The sequence below is a fragment of the Pezoporus occidentalis genome, unplaced genomic scaffold (genome assembly GCF_034315485.1).
Source record: "Pezoporus occidentalis ecotype Australia unplaced genomic scaffold, CSIRO_AGI_Poc_V1 ctg81, whole genome shotgun sequence".
NCBI lineage: Eukaryota > Metazoa > Chordata > Aves > Psittaciformes > Psittacidae > Pezoporus > Pezoporus occidentalis.
This window is the reverse complement of record NW_026916170.1, coordinates 9841462-9866735: the sequence shown is the minus strand read 5'-3', so window position 1 is coordinate 9866735 and position 25274 is coordinate 9841462. Positions and strand designations below refer to the sequence as shown.

At 46.1% G+C, this 25274-nt stretch overlaps 1 protein-coding gene across 1 annotated transcript in view; it reads right to left on the bottom strand.

The window, feature by feature from the left end:
* PTCHD1 (patched domain containing 1) overlaps window positions 1–25050 on the bottom strand; it is a 47799-nt gene extending 22749 nt beyond the window's left edge. Inside the window, exons 1-2 of the mRNA XM_062603729.1 lie at window positions 24176–25050; window positions 10019–10679 (exon numbers count right to left, since the gene is read on the bottom strand). Of these exons, the coding sequence (XP_062459713.1) occupies window positions 10019–10679; window positions 24176–24604 (1090 nt within the window). The 5' untranslated portion in view covers window positions 24605–25050. The remainder of the gene's footprint in view (window positions 1–10018; window positions 10680–24175) is intronic.
* Window positions 25051–25274: the final 224 nt, after the last annotated feature.

The following is a 25274-nucleotide window of genomic DNA, read 5'->3' as shown; positions in this document are numbered from 1 at the left end:
TGGGGGTGTGTGTGTGTTTTTTTAAATCACTCTTTTTTTAGTATTGAACCAATGTAATATTTGAGATTTTGTTGTTAAACTGATAGCAAGAATGTCAGATAAGCACATTTTAGAAACAGAAATACATCTGAGAGAAAACTTGAGTGGCTTTTTTATTTTGAAAAAGACATAAGCAAAGCAAGTTATAGTTCAAAATCTACTTTTCTATATATAAAGTGAATATTTAATTCCACTTAAGAATCGGCAAAGGCTTGTTTTGGCATTTAAATAGCCGGCTGTCAACTCTGTTTAAACGTATGACTTGCTCTCCTCTGTTTTCATGAAAGACCTGGCAAAAGTTAAATGTCCTATTTTATGCAGTGCAACAGAAGTTGCTGAGCATTAGTGAAATCTGGTTTTAGCTGCTGCAATATTTATGTCAGCATGGCACACTCACCTACTGAGTACCTGGGTCTTGTGCAGGCCTATGGTTCTGGGGCAAACAGCAGGGGAGCATTTAACTCCTGCTGGCCTCCAAAGGGTCTCCCTGTTCCGGAGTGCCCTGCTCCTCCCAGGAAAGCCTCTTCCTTGTCTTTAAATTGGAAACATCTGAAAATCCCCCAGGAAGCACAGTGCCCCACCTAAGCTGTTATCTGAAGGGACAGGGACCAAGGCTTAGTTTTTCCGCACGGAGGATGACAAGAGGAGGAGGGCACAGGGCTGCGGCTGCCTGCCACCACTGCTGGCAGCGCACAGACCCCAGGGTGTACCTCAGGGGAGCCACAAGCACCCTCTGCATCAGGGAAGCTGCCAGGATGGGAAGAGTCTGATGCCAGGATAATAAAGGAATGACAGATGTGGCTAGCAAGATGAATTCTCCACCGATGCATGTACTTTAAGCCTCGCTAGCCAAAAAGGCAGTTAGATATAGAGTTATTATGTTGAGTACCCCTGGGGTTGTCTTGCATTATGAGATAGAATCATAGAATCATAGAATAGTTAGGGTTGGAAAGTACCTTATGATCATCTAGTTCCAACCCCCCTGCCATTGGCAGGGACACCTCACACGAAACCATGTCACCCAAGGCTCTGTCCAACCTGGCCTTGAATACTGCCAGGGATGGAGCATTCACAACTTCCTTGGGCAACCCACTCCAGTGCCTCACCACCCTCACAGTAAAGAACTTCTTCCTTATATCCAATCTAAACTTCCCCTGTTTAAGTTTGAACCCACTACTGCTTCTCCTATTGCTACAGTCCCTAACGAAGTGACCCTCTCCAGCATCCTTATAGGCCCCTTTCAGATACTAGAAGGCTGCTATGAAGTCACCACGCTGCTTAGATTTGTATCAGAAAACAAAATAGGAGAAGAGAATGCTATGTGGAGACCTCATAACAGCTTTCCAGTATCTGAAGGCAGCCTACAAGGATGCTGGACAGCGACCCTTTATCAGGGACTGTAGCGATAGGACAAGTCGTAATGGGTTCAAACTTGAACAGGGGAAGTTTAGCTTAGATACAAGGAAAAAGTTCTTTACTGTGAGGGTGGTGAGGCACTGGAACAGGCTGTCCAGAGAAGTTGTGACTGCAGAGTTCAAGGCCAGGCTGGATGAGCTTTTAGCAGCCTGGCCTAGCATGAGGTGGCCCTGCCCATGACAGGTGGCTGGAACTAGATGACCTTAAGGTCCTTTCTAAAGCACCATTCTTTGATTCTATGAAAACTGCAAACTGATTTTCTCCACAAAGTTTTTGGCAGATTATATGCCTGCTGTGTAAAGAAAATTACTTGAAGGTAAATGAAAGCTACCTGCAGTCACCTGTGAAAGGTTACCGTTTCTGCCATGTTATAGAACAGCCAAGTGACATACAGTACATGACAGCTCCTGAAGACAAGAGTATAACACAGTGAGTATATCTGAGCAAAATCATGTTCAAAATCTGTTTTAAATTTCTAAGCCCACAAGACAAAATAACACTGGCTTCTAGGAGTGTTGTCCTAGTGCAATATGGGCCAGTGGAATATGGGCCAGTGGAATATGGATTGTTTCACCACACTTCAAGTCCTCACTTCTGGTGAGAAAGCTGCAACTAAAACATCACAGACATACCCTTAAATTCTCCCGCTTAAGCGATGTTTGTCATTACTGTTGCTCATGATATATAGATCAGTTATAAGTGAAAGACAACATTCAAAAAGCTTTAAAGTACATACAACATATTATTTTTACTGATTAAAAAAAAAAAAAGAAAAAAATTACAAGTTTGGAACTCTACCTGGGTTTTCCATCAAGCACCAAGATTTAACTCAATCCAATTTAACTTTATCCATCTCTGCCAGCATCATGTGCCAGAATGCAAAGGTCTCATGACCTGAAAATGGCAGGCTCCTTCCCGGCCACATGTGCCTTTTGGCTATTGCCTATTTGGAGGACATAATTTATTAGAAGCCCAAAATGTGGACCATCTCTCTCACAGAAAGACTTAAAATGAAAGGTCACATTGGTTCTTGCTGACCTTCCCCAGGTCTTCATTGACCACATGAGTCCAGTATGTAAAGTATACCATAAACATATATGTAATATTCCTACATATATAGAGAGATAGCAAAGGGTTGATTTTCTTTACCACTGAACCTCCAGTTTATTTTCATATATATGGTAGTTTCTCTTGAGGGACTTCTCCAGTTGAAGAAAACGAGGATGTCAGAGCCACACTTGCAGTACCTTTTACTGTTTGGGACACCTCTGATAAGGCCCTCCATTAAACCATCGCACGCACTGACTTCTCTGCAGTTAAAAGAATGCAGACAGTAAAACATCTTTCTGCTACTCTTTGCATAAATGAATGCTCATTAAATGTACTGTGTCACCTCTAACACACTTCATGTACAACAAGTGTATACTGGAGCACCACCAGTGAAGAGAAATAATGATTGTATAGCACTTGGTTTCAGTATTAAACTGTTTTCTAGATTGACTTCCTACAGATACAGCTCCTCTTTTCCAAAAAGCATTATATTTACTGAGTCATGGACACAGTTTTGAAGCCAAGAAGCATGTATGCATGCAAGGATTTCACTGGGGGTTGTTGTGATGGAGGGGAAACATAGACACATCAGTTGTTGTCATCATGCATGGCCAGCTGCAAGCTCTACTTGCTGGTTTTGTGCTGCATGGGAAAGGGCTGATACAAGTGCCTAAAATACTCTGCCACTATTTGTATTTTAAGACTATTTCCTACTCATGCATTTGTGGTTTCTTGGTGATTGGGTTCCTCAAGGGGCTTGGGGCATCATCCTTCAGAAGAACTAGAGAGAGGGAGACCAGGAAGTGGAGGAAGTGGTTAATCATCTCACTTTTGGGTACAAAACACTGACTTTGGTGAGATGGTTCACTGACACACTGAGTGAAGAGCGGTGGCCTGGGAGCCTACTTCTTCCCCAGGAGGAACAGAAATGCCGGATAATGTATGAGAACATGCATGTCTGCTTAGAGAGTTCAGGAAGAGATTGAGGGACTGAGGCATTAAAAGAGAGGAAAGAGGAATAATGAAGAAAGTGATGTGCCTGGGATTCTGCTCATGGTAGATAAACCCAGGTAATTTTATTTATTTGTTAGAAAAAGAATGAAAAGAACAAAACCCAGAATGTTTCAGAACTATAACTGAACTGTACAGGGTTGAACGGGGAAAGCTGAGCAGATGGAGTGACAAAAAAGCAAGTGTACTTCCAGGGCACAACTGGAGTCCTTCAGCAGTGTGAAAAAAAGGAAAGGATGAATGGTGGAAAATTGGGAAATCTGAAGCAGCTGAGATACAACTGCAGGGTATGGTAGGGACCTGTCTGTGAGCAAAGGAAGTTATTGAAGAATATTGGGAAAATTGCAGGAGCTGCAGCTGAAGAGAGGGAAGGAGGGGAGAGAAATTGGAAAAAAATAAATCAGAGGGGACACACTGGCAGGGATGGGGAAAACAGAAGAAAGATGAAGGAAGCTTGGGAGGAGCAAAAGGTACAGAGAGCTATGCAGGCATCAGGAAGGAGATGCTGTGGCCTGGAGCAGGGAGATGGGTGAGACCTGCTGGAGGAGGCTGCCAGAAACTGCAAATGAGATGGATGAGATGGGAGAAAAGGGCAGGGGGGCAGGAAGTTGAGGGAGCCAGCTGAGGGAGGACAAACTCCTTCCCAGCACGAAGAGGGACAGCTGGACAGGGAGAGTGAAAAAGCTTAGTTCAGGGAAAAAAAACAAGAGAGACTTGGTAAACTTCACATTTTTATTAACTCGCAACAGGAAAATCAGTGCAAAAGTACTATACAAAGTCAAACATTCGTGTGTGTGTGAATGCTACCTTTGAGCGTGGACTGAAAGGCACCAGGGAGACCTATGGCGGGGCTGTTTCTCTCTCTTTGAAACTCTCTGTAGGTAACCAGTGTTGACACTTCAGTTTTACTGAATATAGCAAACACTTGGGTGCTTGATAGGGAGGATAATGAATGCCTTTAGAGTGTACAAATTTGGAATATGCTGCAATTCCTAACCAGCACGTTCTTTCAGAGAACTGAAGGAGCCCAGCTCCAGCAAACGTGCTGAACCTTCTGGCCCAAGCACAATTGTCCTCTCAGGGTTTTCACGCTGGTTGTTACCTGCTTTCCTTGGTTTAGTTACTTGCTGCCTTCATGGTCCCTAACCTTTAGCAATCCTCTTGCCCTCCTGTGCTTTTCACTCTCATCATCAAACACACTGACTTCCCCTATTCTTTTGTTTCCTCGTGTTTTCCTCCTCACCTTCTTTCCCAACTGTCTCTGACCTCAAATCCCATCATTGCTGCTCCAACTTTTTGTATCCATAAAACCCCTGGACAGGTATCTCAGCTCACTCCTTCACCAGCACATCCCTCCCTCAGCAAAGACTGTGGAAGGCATGTATCCAACAGTCTGTGTTTCTGATAAGCGATGGATGCGTCCCTGCATCTGCAAGGTGCTCCTAGGAGCCCCGGCACCTCAAGGTACCTCCCAAAGTGTTCTGTACCTCTCCTGCTCCTGTGCCCGCTCCTGCCAGATCCAGCCCCGTATAGTCTCCTTCTCTGCCTGACTTACCCCAACTTGTGACTGAACCTCAGGAGGACCCTGCCTGGTCCTTCCCAGTGCTTCCACCTGCTCCTTCCCAGTCAACCCTCCCTGGACTTGCTCTGTTGACCATTTTCCCCTTCTCTCTTCCCAGAAAGGGTGTACTGACAGGGATGTGAGGTTGTAAGGACAGGTATTTGCATTCATCCCTGTTTTGCTGAGCTTCACACAGGCTGGCTATCATTTCTGTCTGCAGCATGCTGCAGGCTCAAGCTGCTCTCGTAACTGCTAGCTGGTTTTACCCTGCCAGCATCGGAGGCTAAATATAAGCCCGTGGAGCCGGCCCTGCATCCCTGTATGCCCGTATCTGGCAGTGCCTGGCATTCCACCGTGATTTCACTGAGCCCATGCTTTTCACGAATTTGGCAGCTGAAGAGAGCCGCCTCTCCCCAAATAAGCTGTAGGAGTTCCTGAAGGAATAGGAAACAGACTGCTAGTTTTCTCTTCAGTGGAAAGGGCAATGTTGCAAATTTTGTTTGAGTCCCTAAGTTAGATGTTGTGCTCCACCTCTGGGAAGTGAAAAAAGTCATGCCAAGAACTTGTTCAGCCAGTGCTGCTTGCTGCCCAGTGGTTTGTTTGGTAACACTGTTCTTTTTGAGGAAACCGGTATTTTTAAAGGATTGGCATTTATTAAACAACATTTAATGCGGAAGGGAAACTTATGATGAATACATTAGCATCTGTGCCAGACCAAACATCTGTAATTTTTAATGTGTTAGGCAATAGGAAATCGGAATTTTCATTCTGCTTTTCAGCTGACACTATAAATCAGCTATTTTAAATTCAACCAAATTGAAGAATTAAACTTTTTGGTTCTTGGGGTCAAAAATGAATAGTCTTTGTTCAGCAAACAATTCCACATGAACTAGACATGTGAATAATCTTGTCCTTAAATTTCTTGTTTACACACTGAAAAATGCAGATGATAGTTTAAAAGAAAAGCAGAGGCATATGCTAATTCAAAATATGCCCAGACAAATGGTAAGAGCCTGCCAAGTTTTGCAGGTTTTAGGCTTCACTTTCACATTAGAAGTACCTATATAAATCCAGAGCTGAAGAACAGTTCCCAGCTTGACTTGACAAGATGCCCCTAGAGAAAAGAGTGGCTGCAGCCAGCCTGCCCTCCCCTCTCTGCTAGTGACCGCTGATAACCAAAGGGTACCTCTGCTCTTTTGGTGCCTGCTGGGGAAAGAGATTTCTGGCAACATCTCTGCTGGCTTCAATTTTTGCCATTCAGTTAGCAACCAGTGAGGGCTAAAAAGAAACCTGCCACAACATACAAATTGTTACAGTAGTCAGTCATCAGTGACTGAGTTATTTGACTTAATGAGACACCTTTTGTGAGCTGGGTTACAATAACCTGCCTTCATTAAAAAGTAAAATAAATTAGAATAAACTACCATGAAAGTGATTAAAACCAAAGCATGAAGTGTTTAAACCAGTATGTCATATTTAACAGGTTGGTAGGCAAAAGATGTTCCTGCCTACACTTACACAGCCTGAGCTTAATAGTGCAATTTGATAATTTCGTAACTTAGAATTGTCTTATTGACGCAAAGGCTAAGGATTCAACACCTACAGATGCTGGTACCCTTCACTGTAGCTTGTTTGCTCTTTGAAATGATTGGTGCAGAAGGGATGTTACAGAAAACAGATTTTTAAAATCTAGTATTACAAAGCACCTTGAACAGAGTATTTTGCAGAGATACTCCCAAATTATCAGAATGTGCTTGTGACTGGACAAAGTACTTAAACTATTCAGAAAGTAATTCTTGAAAGTATGAAAAGTCAATAATTGCAAAACATTGCTGACCAACTTCAGCTAATGCATCTTGGAAGGGCAGTGATGGTCTCAAGATGAACTTAATGAAGAGGCAAACTTTTACATGTTGGTTGGAATAGCTAATTGTGCAAACAGGGTAGAAAGTGACATGGAGAATCAGTGAATTGCCATGTGCCATCAACCAAATGCTAACCATTTCATACTGCTGAGAAAAAGATGAATGTCATATGGGGATGTATGAACAGGAGTGCCATATGCAAGATGTGTGAAATCATCCTCCTACTCTACTTGCTGCTGAAAGCCTCAGCCTGAATCCTGCACCTGGATTTAGGCACCACACTCCATGGAAGATGTGGAGTGGCCAAAAGCAAGAAGACTGCTGGAAGTCTGGTAGGCATAGTGTGAGGAAACTGGGATGAAAGGGAATAGAACTGGGCAAGTGAGAGTGGTCCCAAAGATGCAAAGAAAAATAAAATAGTTTTCCAGATACAGTGGATAAATCAAAAGAACAGCTGAGTTGCAAAAGGGGAATTCAGGTTAGACATGATGCAAATGCTGTAGCAGTAGTGCAGTGAAACACAGGGGGAAGCAGCCCAGGAGGAAACAAAATACAGGGTGAGAAGTTATCTGTTAAGAAAGACATGATCTGGCCCTGTGGCAGAGAGCAGATGATGTCTGGATTGTGTCTCCCTGGCTCCGCGATGCTGACAAAAATTTAAAAATCCTCAGCTGCTATAAACTTCATTAATGATTTATACCAGTAAAGGGGCCTTGCCTGAAATGTGTCCAGTATAATAATTTTTTCTATTTAATTTTTGCTTTTAGCCATAAGAGTATGATTAATAGCAATAGGGCTACACTGTTAGCCAGAAATCCTTTAGCTTTCTAAAGGTCAGTTTATCTATGATCTAATCTGACGGTCACTGAAATTAAGTGGAAGCAGTTCAGTGGGCCATAACAGAAGGTGGTTTGTGTCTCCAGCCTTCAGTTACCTTGAGTTAAACCATCCTTTATGAGCAAAACAACATAGAGGAATGAAATAAATTTTGAAATGCATGCTGAATCTTTCTGTTGCACTGCAGGAGAAAAACCCAGAAACCTCCCTTTCTAGCTCTCTGCTGGTTTAAAACAGCTCCCATTAAAAATTCCAGTATGTATGCCTTTAGTGCCTTCTGTCCACCCATTGAGATTCCTGCCCCTTGGGAGACTTTATGTAGCTGGGGAAGCAGGCAAGATTCATACAAGCTTGACTGCTCTGTCTTGACTCGTTCACAGTGAGAGGTGAGCTCCGTATTTGAAAATTACTCCTTGTAAGAGTAGAATACTTCAATTAGGCAAGACAAAAAAAAAAAAAAAACCAAGGGGAAAAAAAAGGAAAAGAAAAGCAGAATTGGTTGTACAGCTCGGCAGTTAAAGGAGCATTAAAATAGAAGTGTGAAACTTTTCATAGTTATCTGTAATTCTTTAAGGATTTCAAATCTAAGATAGTCACTATTAGTGAAAGATTGTACCAGCAAGCAGATGCTTTGACCCCTAAGCAGAGCTAATATTTCATATTTTTGAGTTGCTTCCCCCAGGTATTTTCATTTTGTACAGCTGGACTTTAGACTGCTTTTCTACTGCTCTTGCAACACACCTCCCTAATATTGTATGTAATATACACCACTTAGTTTGAGGAATTGAATTTTATAACGATGCACAGGCATAAAAACCCACAAAAGAAACCAAAGACGTAGGTCAGAAAGATAGCCTTCTTTTGACTCTTTCTCATGCTGCATTTCCTCCAGATTATGATACAGTTTAATTTTCATGGATGTCATCTGAAAATGAGAGCCAGTGCAATGCAGCTGAATTCTCTTTGTCACTGAATATATTCTGTACGTTAACTGGGAGTGTGATGCACTGAAGCATGGTCTTTAATTAAAGTGCAACAATACCACAGCTACAGTATGAGCACGGCATAGGAACATGGCACTGGATATAAAAATAGCTGCGCTGAAATCTGTCATATCACTACACAATGTGACTAAGTCAGTGGAGACACTCTTACACTTGAAACCTGAAGTATTACTGAGCACTGATTTTCAGCTGGGGAAGCTGTGATCAAATCAATGCATGTATTATTCTCCACAAATGAATAATGGCGTGAATGAGGACATATTAAACACCTACAGTTCACAAAGCTTTTCACACTGGTTATGAACCAAACACAAACAAAGAGGCTGTGAACTCTCCAGAGCTCTCATTTTGTCTCCCGTGAAGTCCTCCTGCCTGTTTGGATACAATGCATGGCATCCCCACAAATGCTCTGGTGCCAACAAGAGAGGGCACCGGTTTTTGATTGGGAGCAAGCTGACCATCTTCTCTCCTCCTCCTTCGTACTCTTGAGGAAAAGAAAACAAAATGAAACTACCCCACACCTTGCGGCGAGTGAAGGCGGTACAACAACCGGGAAAATGAATATGCCTCTGCTGGCACCAGAGCCAGGGAGCGGCCACTGGTGCTCCCCTCATAGCCCTCCACCAGGGGATGTTCTGGCACTACGTGGACGGGTCCGTTCTGACTGAGGGAAGCAATGCTCTCCATGCCACTGTTGTGAAACCCTCCCTACTTTCACTCAGCCAACACAGGAGCATCAGGAGAAACGCAATCCAGAACCGACCACTGCCCTTATCCCACAGACAATGGCAAGCCATGACAGCACTGCTCTGCCCTCTGAAGGACCCAGCGCTCTCTTCATGTCTAACACAGCGCCCCTTTGAGTTACTGGAACAGCTGACACTGTCATCGTGGCACGGGGACTTCTACAAATGTCTCCCTCCAATGCTGGCTACCAAACCCAGAATCAAACATTCACAGAAAAGCAGCTGGGCTCCCTCTCTCCACATCTGTGCATCCCTGTTCCTTGCTACTGCACAGGCACTGCATCCTACAGCAGGGTGCTATGCTGCAAAGGAGCCCACAGGCATGATTTTAACACCCCAGCGCAGCACAAACGGTTTAGGAAAAAAGGTTGTGTGGATTTGGCAGGGAGGAGGCACCGGGAGCCATGCAGTGATGCTTCTCTGCTTGCTGGGAAATGCGTCGGGGAGGCACAAAACACACAAAAGAGAGAGGAGATAGGAAATAGTTACCTAACATGACGAAGGGGATTCCCAGGAAGGTGGAATTGTATTTCCCACCAGTGAGATTGATGATCCCAGCTGCAGTCAGGGTGGCAAGGGTCACAGTCAGCAATCCCAGCAGGCCAAGCCAGGGTTTGCTGCGGACACAATCCTGCATGGAGCAGCAGAGAATGGCCAAGGTGACCACAAGGACCAAGCTTGTGATCAGGTAGCGTTCTGACACCCTGCTTGTCTTCTGGAAATCCTCCTTCAGCGAAGAAGAAGTGAAAGGATACATTTTGATTTTCCTGTTGGATTTCTGGAAAAGTTCAACAGTGTCACAAAAAATGGATTCCCACTTCTCTGCCACCATGTCATTCAAGGAGTTGATTGCCTGCAAGTAGTAGGTGAGCTGAATGGCTTCTGCAGACTTCACCCGGTCTTTGCTGTGCACAGTAACCCCACCAAGCTGATGCCCATTATACACTTCCCTGCCATCCTTTAAGTGAGTAATCGGATAAGTGATTGCAAAATTAGTTCGATTAGAAGAACGAGCAGCCTTTAATTCCTCCAGTACATGCACTATGTCGTCCACTATGCATGTCTTGTCATTGTTCAGGATACATATATGGGCAAACGTGTAATTGAAACCAGGTCTTTGAACTTGGATCCTGGTCACAGCAGAGTGCAGCTACAAGGGAAAGAGAAATCACATACGTTATTCATCAGTTCATCTCACGCAGCAGCAGCCAGAACAACAGCGGCTCCTCACCTCCGTCCCTTTCCTATTCGATCTAAGCAACAACAACAGAAGTTCTGGTAACTGTAGTATTAATAGCACACTCATTGCAAAAAAAGGAAACATGCATTAAAATAGCAGGATTATTCCCCTGCATCCCTTGCTGGTAACTTTGGTGGGTTGTGATTTGCATCTGTGCCAGGTACACCTGCCGTTTGCCCTCTCTAAATAAGCAAACTCAAAAGGCCTGGACTTCCACTTTCAAGTGATCAGGGTGAACATCAAAGGGAGCGCTACAGCCTGGCCGTCTCCAGGGACTCTGTCGTGCTCAGGATTGCCAAATTACTCTCTCTAACAGATAAACTGCAGGTACAGAAGGCATAAGAGTAATGGGGCCAGGGATGCCACCTGTGTGGGTATACCGGCAACCTAGCAGCAGCAGGGGACTAGCACTAGCTCTGAGGCTACAGAAGCATGTCCTAAGTGTAGAGATTGTCCGTGTAGCAGTGTCCTGGGTTCAGCAGTAGCAGTCATTTTTCCTGTGTGGTGTTTTGACTTTCAGCCAGCAATGTTTAGGTTTGACAAGGACTTTGTGAGCCTCATGCTCTGCCAGCAGCAGGGGACTGACCAAAGAGGTATTCCATACCACAGCACGTCATGCCCAGGATGTAACTGAGGCTACAGGGTTGGAAGCATTGTCGGGCTGGGGGGGCAGTTAGTGTAGAGATTGTTATTTCCTTTAACATTATTATCATTGGTGGTAGCAGGAGTGATTTGTGTTATACCTTAGTTACTAAACTGTTCTTATCTCAACCCGTGGGAGTTGCATTCTTTTCGATTCTCCTGTCCCTCCGAGAGCAGGGGGAGGGCAAGAAAAGGGGGGGAAGTGAGTGAACAAGTTACCTGACTGGGTTTAAACCACGACAGCAGGGATAACTGGCATTAATTCATCTTGCCCTGTTTCCCCCTCCGTCTTTCCCCCATCAAATCCTCAAGAAGTCTGAGAGTGGGAAGCAATGGCAGAGACTGACATCAGTTTTCTTGCTCTGAGAGGTTCAGTTAACCAGGGAAGGACCCATAATTTTAGGGACTGCAAGTTATTACCGCTTATTGCCTGGTCTAGCAGCTCTTAGTGCAGCCTCCTTTGTAAGTTGTTTGTCAACCTTCTGAAATTTGCCATTCCTGAGCTCTGACCTAAAGCACATTTGCTTATTTTTGAGCATCAGGAAGGCAGAAAAATTACCCTCACCTCTTGAAAAAATACAGAAAACTCTTGTAACCTTTTATGAATCCATTTTAGTCAACACAGAAGAGGCAAGAAATCTGAAAGATCTGAAAGAACAGCCCTAACAGGTGGAGTTGTAATGTTTTTCAAAAGTAAAATATTGAGTTTTCTAATGTTGGGAGCATTAGCAAAGTGCAAACTGGGTTTTTTTGCACATTTTCCTTACAAAATGTACAGGCCTCACCCACCACCACCACCATTTAACTCCGTGTCACTCCAGTTGTGTAGAGTACCAAGACCTTCCATAAGGATGCTGCTGAGGCCAAGACTATGTTAACTAGCACCAGAAGCCTGAGCAGATTTTCCCTGTGGCTGTCATGTCCTTCATGGTGGGTAACCACAAAAGTTCAGGAATGGGCTCTCTCTGCCCTTTTTTAGGTGACATAGAGGGGACTCTACATCCCAAATGCCAGAGGCCCCTGCATGCTGCTGGATATATGCTTTGTGCATGGCTTGTTGAGTCATGCGATCCTCTTGAGGTGTGAGCAGGGACGATGCAGAGGGATGCTCAGCCCTTGTGCTGCCTGTTCCAAATGACCCTGTGGACATGGCAGTCTGTACAGCCCAGTTGCTTGGGTGGCCACGTCTGCCGCTATGATCACAGATCTGCTCTGAAGAACTGCATGGATTTATCCTTTGGTCCCTTTTACACCCAGGGAAATGATGGAAGGAGCATTGCAAAGGTGTGGCGACAAAAGCAGGGCTGATAAAAGAGAAGCCTTCCATTACCTGCAAAGTGGAGAGACCACAGCTCTTTCAGGGAGCTGAAGAGCCAAATTAAGAACTCCTCTAATTTCTTTTCCTTAACGGGGATATAGTTATTTTATGTCATCAGATTTTGAGCAAGACACAGAGAACTCGCTACATGGATGTGATTTTTTTCTTTTTTTCTAATTGCACATACTGTTTTCTGCTGTAATCCAAAGAGGGCACGGAGGCTCTTATGCCCAGTGGAGAGGCTGGGATCAGGTGACATTTAATGGAACCAGCTCCTTTCTGAAGACAAACACTCGTTAAAAAATAGAACACAGGGAGAGCAGTAGAGCTTATATACTCATCTGGTGGCAATGGACAAGATGTTTCACAGCCAAAATCATGTATCTGATGAAATGAAATAGTCATAGTGTCTTTTGTGTGGTATTTATGACCAATCATAGAAAAAACCCCAACATTAGTACGGTACTATGAATCTGATTGTTTTGTGATGACATTGCATAATCTGCGATGGGTATAAATTTAGTTATGTTGCCTCAGTTCCTCAGGATGATATGACATCATATAAGCAAAGACAACAAAATTCCTATATTCTCAACTTGTTTCTCTATTAGCTTAGGGGTGTATTTTTCCCCATCTGAGAAGTTTTAATTTTTTGATAGAACAACAATTCAATATTGACATTAGAAAGATAGGTTTGAGAAATTAACTGAACTAAGCAATCTTTTCAAGGTACTGTGAGAACACAGTACCTGGCCACGGTGAGAGGCAAAATTCCCCATCGTGGTGGGAGAAGAAGTAACTGTCTGTGCAACACATTTGGAGCTTTTGTATCATTTGGGAAGTTAGTTGTGCAAATTAAAAGGTTTTCAGGAACATGCCAAAGACCTGAACCTGTATGGGGAATTCCTCCTGTCTTTCACGTCTGTGTCTGCAAAAGCTCTGCTTTGCAAGTGCTGTTTAGGCACACAAATTCAATTATTAAAGTTTGGGGAAAATGCCCTTATTTGCTGAATCAAAGACAGGTATCTGATTTTAATTCTTTTACGATGGCAGCTACTGCATGGTTTTCATTGACAATGGCTGTAAAATGAGATGTCATATGAAGAAGCACAGCTGAGGACAACTAGGAGGAACAGAAAAAAATTCCTGCTTGTGTTAGATTCACAATACAATTTCTTCAGAGAGGATCCATTGAGTGACACAATGCAGAAGAAACTAAACTGTTACGCAACTTTTATCAAACAATGTGTGTTTGCTATTTACCTACCTTGCCTCACTGCTGCGTTTGCTTCCTTCTACATCTGAAGCACTTTCTTTTAATATTCAGGTTATTAAATAACCTCATGTGTCACAGCTGTTACTTCATCTTTAGTGAAAGGCTAGAAGCTAAATGTCATACCTAAAATACTCATTTCTTCTTGGAAATGATCATCTCAGATGCAGGAGCCCGTTCTGTGGCAGTGGCCCCATGCTTCCTGCAAAGCCATGCTGGCTGGACCTGTGGGGGTGACCTGACCATCGCACCTCCTGGCGAAGGGGCTTTGGGAAGGAAAGGGGAGCAGGCAGCCTAGCTCTGTACCATGGCATATCCTAGCAGCCAAGCGGCCCCCAGAGCCGGCTGCAAGCTTGTACAGTTTAAAGCAGCTATAAGATGCACTCTGAGCCTTGCCAGTGGCCACATTTGGTTGCCTTGAGTTGGGGGCAAGCAGCCAAAGAGGAGGAAAACCTTCCATTCCCTCCATTCCAGCAAAGCATGCCGAGCACTGCCCCAGCATGCCCAAGGACTCAGCTCTGGGAAGCCTGACTGAGACTTTCATCCTCAAGACAAATGCATCACTTCACCTGCACTTTGCTTTTACAGACAAGATCCTTGGAAAAACCCCTCTGTCACCTCAGTTGCAGGACAGAAGCGTGCTGCAGTGTGGCTGCAGGCTGTCTCTCTCCCTTTGCTTGCCTGTGGCAGCCCATGTGCTGCAGGACTGCTGCCGCTTCCACACTGAGAGCTGCAGTCCCATGGCACTCTCCTCTCTACTGCCATGCTGGGGATTCAGCTGCAGCCACTTGCATCCAGAGCTCACACCCAAAGCCCAGGGTGACTGCCTTCCACAGAAAACAGGAGGTCTGAGAGGTTACAAGGGCATGTCCTACCAGTTCAAGGGATTACACAGTCTGCAGTTTGTTTTGCTTATGGTACACCAGGAGGTCCCCCAGGAAACTTCAGTTTGTTAACAGGAAATGGTAAAGGCTGTTGCGTGATGGGGACAGCATTAGCAAGCGCTAATGCACAATGCATATTGCACTCCTCGGTGCAGCAGATTTTAATGGCAAGTAACCATATTCTGGATAAACCTGGCACCTAATACTGGGACAAATGACTGACCCCCAGATTCTCATTTATCCAGCTGTTTTCTTGTCCTTACTGATCCTATTAGAAGAAAGGGAGATTGAAAGGAATAACAAAAGCCGAATGAACATTTTTTCTTGAAGGGAGACATGCACTGCTTGCTCATCACTCACAGCTTTTTCAGCTAGCTAACAGTGCAAGGAACCAAAAAGCAGTTTGCTGCTGAGATGACAGAGCACTGCAGTATGAGAACTGCACAGCATTGCCTAAGCTCCCTTGCCATGGTGGCACACTGTCCCTGAAAGCACTCAGGCATGAAATAGTAACTTTCACTTCTCCCTTTCATCATTGCTTAAACAATGACCATCACTTGAAATTCCCCTCTCCCTTCCAAAAATGGTGTGTATGTGTGTCCTGTATCATACCACAGATTTCTAGAACAGTGTTTTCTATTCCTTCAGACTTTAGCTGTTTGCGTTTGGTAATGTCTTGTCCTTGGTCTTTGTTTACTTTAAGTCCCATCCTCACTTGGTTATTTATTTCAGACAGGCAGGAAAGGTGGTTTCAACCAGGAGACAAATCCCTTTCAGCAAATACCTCCAGGTGAGGGCTGTGCTGGTTTCATGCCTCCACACCAAGCCAGATTTCAGCCTGTGGCACAGCTGACAGATGAGAGGTGGTGAAATCGAACTGCCTCATTGGCTTTTTCCCTGCGGGCCCAGAAGGTATGCCCAGAAGCAAAAGCTGAAATCCTTTCGCTTATCCTGGGCTAAGCCATTTGCTCCAGGGCCTCAGAGAGCAGTGGCTGCAAAGATTTCTTCAAGCTGTTTTTGGCTGTTGGTCCTCCTACCTCTGCCATCAGCAGAGGAAGGCAGGTGCCAGGAACCAGAGCCTCACAGGAGGCTCAGTTTGGCTGCCCTGGGATAGCCAAGCCTTGCACTGGGCTCTGTGAGATGATAGCTCTTCCCTATACAGAGCTTGGCACAACTTTCAGCTGTGGCAGCAAAGCTGAAGCTGAAGGCAAAGGTGTTTTACCTAGAGATTTATATTCAGGAGAGAAAGGAAAGCTTGATTTTTTTTTCTTAAGTCCATGCAGAAGATGCAGGGAGCTGCAAGAACAGGGTGAGGAACACCTCAAGCTCCTTTGCTTTGTTCAGAAGTCCTTTCTTTAATTTAAAAATGAGCAAGTATTCCCAGAATCCTATCAGTTTAACCACGTAACAAAAGTCTGCAGCCTCCCTGTGAAGTAAACAGATCCCATCCCAGCAGGGAGGGGTTAGAAACTGCTGATTCATTTCCAAAATGGTCAAATCCCAGAAATCCTTTAAACCCACATTACACAATCTGCTACCCCCATCAAAGCTATGGGCAAGTGGGACGAGGCGTGAGGACTCAGCGCAGTGTGCACTGGTGTCCCACGTGGGTCTGGTGGCACAGCTTTGCTCCCACGGAAACTCTGTGGCAAGAGTGACAGCAACATGCAATGGGACATTTCAGTCTTGCCAAGCTCCTATTCCCAGCTCATGGAAGGACATCCCGACTCCTGCAGGATCAGAGTCACAGCCACCATTTTTAATATTAAGGATGTGTACAACTACCTTCTACTTATCATACATAATGCAAAACTGTGTTTGGTTTTGCTGCTGAGTAGTGACATGGTGTGTTTTATAGGGGACATCACTCATTGTAGGGACTTGACTGTGACATACAGTTATCAACTGTATGGCCAACTAGACAAAACTAGCTAGATATATGGATGTCCTCCTGTACTGCGGATGATCTGGCACATAGATATGTTTTACTCGCAGGAGTAAGATCTTTGTAATGCTGTATTACTTCTTGTTGTTGCTATTATCTGATATTATCTGACTCCGATTAGTCTTTCAGTCTACATCTGATGGTTCAAATTAAAAATGAGCATCACTCTAGTCAGTGTTGTGAACTCCTACAATTCTTTTACTGCAGTTTTTACCAAGTCTGTTTTTCCTCTGAGCCCTGGAGCCTGGAGTATTGTGATTTAAAAAAAAAAAAAAAAAATCTCAGTTTTCATTAAAAGAAAATAAAAATGTCTGATTTCATGGTTATGAAGGAAAGCCTGAGAAGGCTCAAAAATAAAGTGAAGAATGAATTCACTGTTACTGATTAAAATCTCATCACTGTTTTGGGTTCAGGACTGAAAAACTAGAAAGCACAAAGACAATGATTTTAAATGATTTTCATGTGAAGGTGGTTTGCTAGTTGGGTAATTTTTACAGGTAACTTGTGCCAAAGAAAGTGAAGAGGAGAAAAAGCCTTTAATGGATAGCTATAAATTTCTCCACTTTTTTCTATGATATCAGTAATCTCTGGCATTTTACACCTTTGCAGAGTGCTTTTTTATTCAAGAGATGGCCTCAGTCAAAATGTAAAAATGCTGTAAGAGGGAAAAGACTTGCACAGTTCCCAGCTTAACTGACAAAAGAAAACGTGGGCTCTGCAAACATGGGCAAAATTAAACTATTAAGGGTGTATTTCCATCAGAAGAAGATGCAGAGAAGGAAGGCAAGACAGCTCCAGAATGTGGCTGTGCCCTGCCATCAGTCTGAGACCCATGGCAGAGGTTCAAAGGGGGCTGGTGAGCAGCAGCCTCCTGACCAAGTTGCTCTGGATGGAGAGCATGCACACAGCCCATGGAGGAAGCCAGCAGATCCTAACAGCTCAGGATAAACCTTGGAAGTTGCAGCTGGAGAGCATGCGGCGAGGATCGCTGTGAGTAGCTGGGCTGTTTTTCTAGCAGTTCTACAATCAGGTTTCCTGAAGAGACGTTAAGATGCAAGCTATGTATTTTTGCTAGTACTTTTTTTAGCTGTCCAAAACATGGTGAATTATATTTTCTTCAAACAATTTTCATGTAAATAAAATCTAAAAATTGTTCAAACTAAAAGTCATCAAACGAGGGACAACTATTAGTGCTCGAAGTGGCAGATGTTGGTGCATTTACATTTCCATCTGCCTTCTTGGTAGTTACAGAAAATTGCTAGCTATGATTTTTCTTTTCTAATCTGAAGTGGAGAAGCTTTTCCAATCAATGCCGTCTTACTTCTGACAACTGCCATGGTAATTTTGTCTGAATTTGTCCCACCGAGAGAAGCCCACTCTATTTTTTGGGCCAACTGCTGCTGGAGGACAGGGAGACTGGGCAGCAGAAACCCCACTGTGGAGGCTGGTGTGTGCCTCTGAGATCAATCTTTCATGATGGTAAGAAAAGATGAAAACTTTGCTCCTGCGACTTATCTTGCACCAGTTCCGCCACCAGTGGCCTTCCCCATGTGCCCCAGATCCCTCCATAAACACCCCTCCACCCTCACACTGCTTCTCAGGGGGCTGGAGACATGGTGTGGGCTCTTGCCAAGGGCTCCTCCAGCAGAAGTGTGGAAAAACAGTCCCTTCCTTATCACAGGGAAACCTCAACAGCTACAAGGTCACAGCCCATCATGTTAATTAACGATTCAGCTCCTGGTTCTCCCTTCCAATATGAGAGAGGGAGTTCTCCTGCTGTAAACCCCAACTTAAAAGGCAAGGCACAGCCACAACTTTTTGGAAGCCCAGCACTGGTTGCTGGGAAGCCCCAGCAGCTCTCTCAAGCCCTGCAGCATTGCCTGGGGCACCAATGGCCTGGTTTTGACGGCTGTGACCCATGGAGCTTCCAATGCCTTTCCCACTTGCTGTGCTTTCCTGGAGCGATGATGTAAACTGCCCAGGCATGCACTGAGAAAATCTATCCCCCATGCGCTCTATTTGTTAGCTGTGAGGTGAGATCTGACCTTCCAAGGCAGGAAAGGGGATGCAACACGGGGTGCTGGGCATCTAGCATGGGCTGCCTGGCTGGCAGCAGCTTGGAGCGCAGGGTTGTAGGGAAGCATTGCACCATGGCATAAGGCAGGAGGGAGAGCAGAGGAGCTCCAACCGAGCCAGCGCTGCTGGAGCAGGGGAGGGGGGCGGCCGGGACCAGTGGGATGCGGTTGTCCTCCCAGGCACAGGCAACTTCAGGACTTCTGCTCCAGCCACTGACCAGTGCCTGCAGGAGAGATCAAACTCTCTCGCCCACAGGAACCACACCGAGGAGCTGCCGACATCGGGAGCTCAGGGGGGGGGTCTCTGCACAGTCTTCCACGCTCTCCTCACTGTGCGCTATTTATCTTCCCCCTTCCCTGGCTGTGCCCAGATTTTACCTGCGTATCTTAATTCTCATCTGTTTTCGCATAAGATACATTTTAGCCCTGCAGCATTGTGCTGCTATGACAACAGGGTTGCACTTCTGCTGCTTTCACACCCTTGTTTTTCTTGTATTAGGACTCTTCCCCTCATCTTACAGCTTTGCTGTAAAGACATTACTTCATCCTTTATTTTTTGGTTTTTGTTTTAGCAAAATTTGTTATGCTGACTGCTTGCCCGTAAGTGTTGTTAGTACTGGAGCTGCCTAGAGAAGGTGGAAACCTACTATGTCTATTGGTAGGCCCACAGTTGCCTGCCTGTGTCCAGGCATTCAGAAGTAGTGAAAGTTTTAAAATGAAAAACCTTGTGTTAGCCAGGATTGTGACAGACCCAGCTTTCGGCTCTGCTGAACAACCAGAACCCACTTCCACCGACTTGGAAAATAATGGCTTAAGCATGCCATGTTTGCACAGCAGCACAGTGGGAAATACAGACAGGGGAACATAAATATGGTTATTTCCTCCATGAGTTTCCTCACATGTAGAAAATAAGTGAGGAAAGCTGGGAAGGCTGTAGACAGCATGCAGGGACATAATAATTAAGGAGTAGAGAGAGAATTTAAACCCCCAACAAGTACGAAGTCTGTAAAATTTTGAAGTTAAACTGTTTTGTCCTGCAGAAAGAAGTTGTGCAGCTCTTAAATAAAAGTATCCTTAAAACAAAATATGCAATTTTACTATTTGCTTGCATGTTCAAATAGATATTTAATCAGTTTTCCAGATCCGTTGATGGCTAGTTTATATGAGAGAGGCAATGTGCAAGCACTGTCTGAAAATACGTAGTCAGAAGTTTCTTTAAATAAACTAAACCCTCATCTACAGATTTTCATAGAGGCAAACTGCAAATACAATCCTCTTCAGTAAAGCATGTTACATTTCAATCTCTTTTCATCTTTGGATCTTGTCATCTTAAGTGGAGTTTTTGCCAAAGAAATAATTAGTACTGTGTTATTGTTACAAACACAGTAACATAAAGGGAAGAGAGGATATTCTTCTGCAAGAAAAGGAAACCTTTCATTAAAAAATAAAAAGTCTTTTATAGTATAATGCAGTTAACTCACTGTAAGTATAGAGGAATGAACAGGCTCAAAAGAACGGGTGCCTCACATTCTGGCTAAATCAGAATATATTTTCTGGGACTCAAAAATCTGGCTAGACCTGTGTTTCCAGTGCTTCTGTATGCCTTCAACCTACCAAGTTTCTAGCTGCAAGTGGAAATACCACAATGAAATGGTGGGGGGCTGCTCTAACACTATTTATGTGGCATTTAGGCTTTGACTATTCCTACAAACTTTAAATCTGAGTCATCTGAACTTCTGCACGATGGTCCAAACCAAATAACCCAGTTATGCTTGTTTCTCCAAGTATTTCTTGGAAATACAGAAGTAAAAGCACACTTTATTCAGTTAAGCGTTTTTATTTCCCGTTTCTCTCTGGAAAGAGTGAAATGTGGAGGAAGAAAGTCCTATACCAACAGCACAAGATGCCAGCTCAGCTACAGAGCAGGTTGAGCAGTGCGTAAAATTTCATTATTGTCCTCCCACAGCATCTCAAGTCTCAGGATGCATCTCTTGCATATCCAAGACTCTACGAAGGCTTTTTGTTGGATCATCTATTCAAGGCCAGCGATTCAGGACATGATTAGGTTTCTGCCTTCCTTCTGCAAATGACTATGCCACCTTCAAACACAACATTGGGATGGAAGACCTAGAATGGTTTAAGCATTTATGGGGTGTTACGAGAATGATGGATAGAGATTTACACAAAATAACACTGAAAAATGTACTCATCATCATCTCCAAGTCAAATCTATTATATAAAGCAGCCACACACCTCCCTGCTAATGAGCAGTAGAGACCTTGTGTGGAGCAGCATGTACATTCAGAGAGGGCTGCTGCTGTCTTGTGCCAGCAGCGTTGCGCTGGCAGATGCATGCCATCAGTGGGGAGTCCTACAGCAGCTCCTGCTCCAGGAGTGCTGCTTGAGATCTACACCTAAGACAGCCATGAGGCTGAGCCCTTCTCTAAATGCCTTCCCAGCCAGCCAACAGGGTATCATTAATAGTGGTAACAGCGAGTTTCTTGGGCTGAAACATGACCATGAGAAATTTGCAGTAAGCTGGACAGAGTATTTTAGAGATGCCATCAAAGAAGTTATTTCATTAACTAATTGATTAGGGTATTAATTAACTTTTGACAGTACCAGCTACGTTCCAATTTCAACTGTTCAGACCCCAAAACTTTGTATTGCTTTACTAAGGAGACAGTGCTGGAAGATGACTTCTTCCTCTGCTGAAACCAGGGGAAATCTTCTCCTTCTGTTGCCACATGACTAAGGTAGCTGAAGCTGTTCAAGGCTCATTCCTTCCTCTCCCTGGCTGATGAGGTGGGATACAGCAGGTAAGAAAGCTGAGAAGAACTGTTGTAAGAGCAGCTGGTGCCTGCTTGGGGCAACAGTCCTCCTGGGTCTCCCATCCTCCTGCTAGTGGGTGGAGATGCAGCAACAACCACTCAGGAGGAGCTAGTGTCCGACCTGACCTCTCTTCTAAAGCAAAGCCTCTCCCCTGGGAAGGTCATCCTTCCCCAGGAACGGAAAGATAAGCAAATGCTGCTGTATAGCTTCTCTGCCCTGACTCTGCCTACACAGCCACATTTTCAGGAATGTAGGTGGGATTACTCAATGGTTTCACCTAGGACACTTATTTACAAGCACTGCACTTCGAGTTGGTTGGCTCTGGACTGGGGCTGGGGATGCCATTGCTCCTCTCTCCCCTTCACGCAACTGCACATATATAAAAAAACGTTGGTGGCCACCTTTCCCTTGGTGAGCCGTGTTAATACAAAATGACGTAGCCCTGCATCACCACAGATGTAAGAATATTGGGAGATAGGAGTCCTCCCTCCTCTTTTCCTGTGCTTTGATCCATGGGGTGTCCACAGGGTTGGATAGGCAGCTGCCTGAGCCTGGCTTTGCCCACAAACAGAAAAATAATTAGGACAAAGGCCATAATTTGTTTTGCACAAGACATACTGGAATTAATTAGATAAGAGTTGGGAATAATGCATCAAACACGCCTGACAATGTCGAATTAACAGTAAGAGTAAACAGTCAAATGGCAATGTTCATTACATCACTAAATGAAAAATAACCATTTTGTTAGCAAATTGTTTATTAAAAATGAGGAAGTGTTAAATACTGACAGAACTTTGTAAGTTGTAGTACTTCCGCTGATGAGATACATCTTATGCAGAAGTTTGCTTGCGGAAAGATTCTAAGTACCATTTATCAGTGTGTCACTATGCTATTGACAAAACTACAGATCTCTGGAGAAAGCGGTACAGAGAAAAAAATCCATTATCATTATTATCCTATGACTGAGTAAATGTGCACATACTGGATGCGAATGCAATTCATGGTACAAGAAAATGAAGGAATGAAAATCATCTCTCTGGAGTTTTCTCATTCGCCGGTAACATTTCTGTTACTGTACTTAATGAGTTGATGCTCATTAAATCTGTTTGCTCATTACCATTGGGTAATATGTCAAAAGGAAGACAAAATACCAAGTGGCTCTGTGCTATAGTTCTGTATGTACATACAGTGGAAATAAAATATAAGTAAACCCACTGTAATAGTTATCTCCTTGTTTAGTAAAGAGTGAGGTCTCCCCAAAGTCTCTTACAATAGGTATTGCATCTATTTTCCCATTTTAGAAGAGACTCTCCCTGAAGCGATTAAAAGGAATTAACCCTGGCTTTTTGTGTGGGCTGACAGCTTGACATTCAGGGGTAAACAGAAAAAGCAAGCAGCAATGCTGAGTCTCTGGGGTTTCCACACGGCAACAGTGAGAACGTGCAGGACTGCGCTAGCCACACCTCTGGTTATTTGTAAATGTCCCTTTCTTTTTTTCCCGGGTGAACTTGACCCTCTTAATGGACAGGTTTTGCATCCGTCCTCCCTGCTTTTCCTTCCAAGGTTGTGCGAAACTAGCAGGGTGTAAACTACAGTACCAGCTCAAAAAAAAAAAATGCATATTTCCGACATGTTATGACATCTAGTACGGTGAGATGTCCTGTGAGATTGTGACTCGCACACTCTGAGCCGCTCAAGTGACAGGGAAAGACGCTGCCTGCTCTGACTAGTACCGGCAGCGCAGGCTGCACCATGCCTGCAACCTACAGCTGAGCTGCGTTTTAGTTCAGCTACAAAACCAGCATTTTCTGTGCTGGTGGGTTGGGAGTGGAGGGGGGGGAAATACTACCCGCTAAAAATAATCAGCTGAATTATGTCATTTGCCTTCATAAGCGGTGAGAAGGGGCTTTTGTGCGATCCCTTTCCAGGTAGAAGTGCTGCCCAGGCACAGCAGCAGCCCCCAAAAAGCGTTCTAGGCAGCTTGACACCTTGGTACCTAACTGTTTTTGAAGTTTATCAAAGCCCGAGTCGCCCTAACTCAGTAACACGGCTGCAGGGCGAGTACAGAGGCACCGAAAAATCATTCTAGCCAGCAGCCTGCCCTTCTCGCTCACCCAAAGCGAGTCAAATCACAACAGGGGAAAAAGACTGAAAAAACAACGGCGGGGGGGGGGGGGGGGGGGGTTGAAGGGGAAAGGCAGCGGAGCCCCCGGCGCTGGCATGGAGCGCTGAGCCGGCTGCCGGGACGGGCAGGCATCCCAACTGTTGCAGGGAGGTGACCGGGTATCCGCGGTGGCAGCACCCTCGGCACGGGTGGGTCCGTGAGCCCGGCAGTCCCAGGTAGGTGCGGAGAGAGGGCTCGGGAGTGGCGGGATGCGGGGAGCCGGGCCAGGCTCGGGGGTGGCGGTGCCCGGGGCCAAGAACCCACTGCTGTTACCTTGAGGATGAGATCGGTGTGGTGCTGGTCCAGCATGTTGGCCTTGCGGAAGGAGGTGATGATCACCCTGCCGTACCTTCCCGGCGTCTGCAGGTCGGAGTAGAGACGGTGCTTGGAGCGGTTCACCGGGAAGAGGCTGTCCACCAGGTTCCTCTCGATCTTGGCCAGGCTGTGCGTGGGGGCCAGGAGGTGCTCTACGCTCTCCTCCACCTGGTAGCGGCTGAAGCTGGCGCCCAGCAGAATTGAAATGAGCACGGGCGCCGAGGCGAAGAACACTGGGTGGCTGGCGACGAAGTGGCCAAGCCGGGAGAAAGACGTCCCCAGCCCCCTGTGCAAGACCTGCCGCAACATCCTAGTGCGGAGGGCGCGCAGGAGGGCGAGCGCCGCGCCGGGGCCCCCGCAGCTCCCCCACGGCCCCCGCAAGACCATGGGGCAGCCCCGCCGGGCGCCGCCTCACTGCCGGCAGCGGCAGCGGGGGGCCGGGGGCCGCCGCCGCGAGTGTGCGGTGTGCGCGGTGTGTGCGCGCGAGTGTGTGCACTCCCGCTCGGCTGCGTGAGCGGGGCGGCTCGGGCGCTCGTCCTCCCGCAACGCCGCCGTTCCCGGGAGGAGTTTCCAGCGCCTCCTTGCCTCACTTGCCAACCCGCCGCCCCTCGCCGCGGCCGCGGAGCGGCGGCGCGGACAGCAGGTGGGGGGGGCAGCCCCGCCGCCGCGGCCCCGCCGCCCCTCGCCGCGGGAAGGGGCAGGCGCCTCCGCTCCCCGCCCCCACCGCGGAGTTTGCGCGGGAGCGGGGCTGCCCGCAGACTGCTGACTAATCCCCCTGCCGCGGCAGGCGGGGCGGGCGCGGGAAGCCCTCCGCGGCGCCCCCGCCGCCTTCCGCACAGGGGCGCGGGGCCACGCCGGGCGGCGCCTACCACAGGGCGGCGGGGCGCAGCGCCGCGCCTCCCGCCGGGGCCGCCCCGCGGGCCGCGCTCGGGACGCGGCGGCGCGCCCCGCCCCGCCCGGCCCGGCTGCCGGCCGGCTCCGCCCGCCGCAGCCGCCGCGTGCACCGCCGCCCCCGGGACGGCCGGGTAGCGCAGGCTGCCCGTATCACCGACGGGTG